We start from the raw sequence: 3059 nt of genomic DNA, 5'->3' as shown, positions 1-3059 counted from the left end.
TGTGTGTGTGTGTGTGTGTGTGTGTGTGTGTGTGTGTGTGTGTGTGTGTGTGTGTGTGTACATACATATATACACACACTATCTTCAATGACACAGACACACTTTCAAGCAAAACATAGCATCACATCACACAATTGTCCTCTGTATACAGGGGCAGTCATCATGGCATGGCAGCACCCCCCAGCTCCACAAAACACAGAAAAGGCAACGACACTTGCACTGACAATACAATATCCATCTTATCAAGGCATTTAATCCAGTATTGAGTCTTAAAACAAGGGGGAGTCCTGGGGTTATAATGATCACACTGATTTAACTTGTTTGTCCAAAGAAAAACAGTTTCTTCCCCAAAATATATGTTCTTGGATGTGTCTTTTTCTTTGATTCTAGTGGAGTTATCTGGCTTATTCTGCCTTGCTTTGTTGATGTTGACACTTGTTTCCTGAAAATTCCTCAAACAAGTGAAACTGAGTTATCTGTCCCCAAGGAAGATGAGACTTTAAGACTGAATGTGAGGTTAAATGGTGGACTTTTTTTTGCAGTGTGGCATCTCCCTCTTTTCAGTCTAATGGACAGTCTATTTCTGTGACGGAGTCATATCCTATTAGTCCGGGTACAAAATGAAACCGGAAAACGTGCTGTACTTGTTGTTGTTTCCGCCGTGCGCCTTGCCGCCGTCCAGTTTGACATAAATCTCGTCGCCGGAGTCCAGATGCAGGACAACGCTGTTGCTGGCGTAGTCGTAGTTCTGGTCGGCATCCTGGGCTATGGCGCTAGCCCGGACCTGAAAATCAAGAGCCAACATTTTAAAAGGGCACTCATACCCAGGGTTCGAGTTATGGGGGGGCGTGGGCGGTGGGTTGGGGGCCCATAGAGAGAGTCTGGACCCCTATGGACAAGAACACCTGTGGGGGGTCTCTCTCTTCTTCTTTTTTAAATAATGCATTTTTTAATGCAAGAATTAATATTATTTATGTTAACTAGATAAATAAGCTAAATAAGAAACATGTTTTCGGTTTTCCAAAAGAATGAACCACCCTATTATCTTGTTGCAAATGACATGGCTGCATTTCACCACCAAGCCACCACGCATCGCAGTAACTAGGCCTTCTCTTGAGCCCGGGTGTTCTACTACATTGGTTCCCAAACTGTGGTCCACTCTTTTTTTAGGTTAGTTTTTTGTGTGCATTGCAGACAGACTTATCAATATAACATAATTAAATAAATGTTCATCAGTAGGTCCAGCAATTTTGTCTCATTTGTAAAATTAAATTGTTGTATTTTATCAGATGCAAAAATGATATCATGGCAATATATATCGACAGGTGGTGACGTGGAGGTGAGTGAGAAAAGGAACACATTGATGGTTAAGAGTAAGACTGAATGATGGCATCACAACAGTCTAATCCTAATGTTAAATTAAAATGAGATATTCCTCTAAATCTGGCTTCAAACAGTCACAATTTGAGTAAAAAAAATGGCAAATGGGGGCGACCGATTTTGGGGACCCCCATATCTCATACCCAGCCCAGCCGTTTGCAGCAGTGGTGCTTAAAGTGGTCTCTGAGGACCCCCAGGGGTCCTTGAGGGGGGTCCAGGGCTCCCCAAAAGGGGGATAATTTATTTTCACTATAATTCCATCCATAAGTAACACAATGACAGAATGTATGACTATTTTGGTCATGGGTTTCATACACTTTCTAAAACATCAAAAAGCAAAAAATCTTATCAGATGGGGGACCCTGGGACAAAATCTTATCAATGGGCGTCCTTGGTCTAATTTGTGTCAGTTTAGGGGTCCTTGACGTGGAAAAAGTTTGAGAACCACGTGGTCTAAGCATTTAATCATCGACCAGAGATGCGTGCGCATTCTAAGCTCCAATCCTGAGAGAGGATGATCAATCAAACCACAACTGAACTGACATGTCGTGCTTGCTGACAAATGAAGTGAACTTCGATGATCAAATTATAAGCAAGTATCACCAGCAAACACAGTCCTGCACGGCCGCGTATTCTGTGTGCGTAATTGCGCTCCACCCTGCTCTTTTGCGCAGCGGAGAGCTGATTTACGCGCGCCACTAAAGCATAACAGCGTTATAAGAAAAGGATTACAGTTTAACCACCGCGTGCGAAATGCACCCTGTGACCTTAAAACACAACATGAAGTTTGACCAACCTGTCCGTTTTTGCATAAGTCTGCCCACATGCTCGTCCCGTCGCCTCCGCGCATTAGCACATGATAGGTGAAGTAGTAAATCCCAGACACATGGCACGTGAACTTGCCGGTCGTCGGGTCGTAGTGGTTCCCCAGGTTCGTCACGACGTCGTCGAACCGCAGCACCTCGTATCCCTCGTGTGGGTTTTTCAGACCCACATAAAACGCTATCTTAGTCCCACCGATAGCAGAGCCCGGCTCCGCGCCACCGGTCTCGGTCCGCGCCGTGCCCGCCGTCACCCCTGGGTACCCCGGCTTCCCAGAGTCCCCTCTATCCCCCGGCGGTCCTCTCGGGCCGGGCGGACCCGGTTCGCCCGGCGGCCCCCTCGGTCCGGGCTTCCCCGGCCGACCCGGCTCGCCTTTAGTCCCTTGAACAAACGACGGGGAAGGGATCGCGCTCAGGTCCTGCATGACCTCCAGAGCCGTGGCGCTCGGCTTGGGGTTGTAAGGATCACAGATCATCCGACAGGTGCCCATCATCTCGTAGTGCGCGTCGGTCTTGTAAGTTTGGACCAGCAGGGGAATGGCGATGATGAGAGCCAACACCATGACGATGCCAACCACAGCGGCGACGGTTCTCTTCCTCTGGAGAGTCCGAGAAGCAAGCGCTAAAAAGTCCGTTTTGCTTTGGGAAGTAATGGTGAAAGGTGGAGAGAGCACTGGAAAGCACGGAAGAAAAAAAGAGTGGACCAAATAGGAGGCACTCAATTAGAGAGGGAGAGAGCGGAAAAAACCAACGCGTTGTAACCTCAAGCCTGGTTCACCTTGCGGCGTTTAGCGCTGTGTCAGTATCACTACGCTTCACAGAGTTGACAAGGGGGATATTCGTCTTGGCATTGATTGC

At 47.4% G+C, this 3059-nt stretch overlaps 1 protein-coding gene across 1 annotated transcript; it reads right to left on the bottom strand.

Annotated features, from left to right (window-relative positions):
• Window positions 1-604: 604 nt before the first annotated feature.
• Window positions 605-2764, bottom strand: c1ql2 (complement component 1, q subcomponent-like 2; the record flags this gene model as incomplete). The annotated part of the gene is made up of 2 exons (XM_083638708.1): window positions 605-784; window positions 2177-2764. The coding sequence occupies 2 exons, from the start codon at window positions 2762-2764 to the stop codon at window positions 605-607; spliced, it is 768 nt and encodes a 255-aa protein (XP_083494834.1).
• Between the last annotated feature and the right edge of the window lie 295 nt (window positions 2765-3059).

This window comes from Poromitra crassiceps (genome assembly GCF_964638095.1).
Source record: "Poromitra crassiceps genome assembly, chromosome: 6".
In the NCBI taxonomy this organism is placed as follows: Eukaryota; Metazoa; Chordata; class Actinopteri; order Beryciformes; family Melamphaidae; genus Poromitra; species Poromitra crassiceps.
The sequence above is the reverse complement of the archived record's forward strand: the minus strand, read 5'-3'. Positions and strand labels throughout refer to the sequence as shown.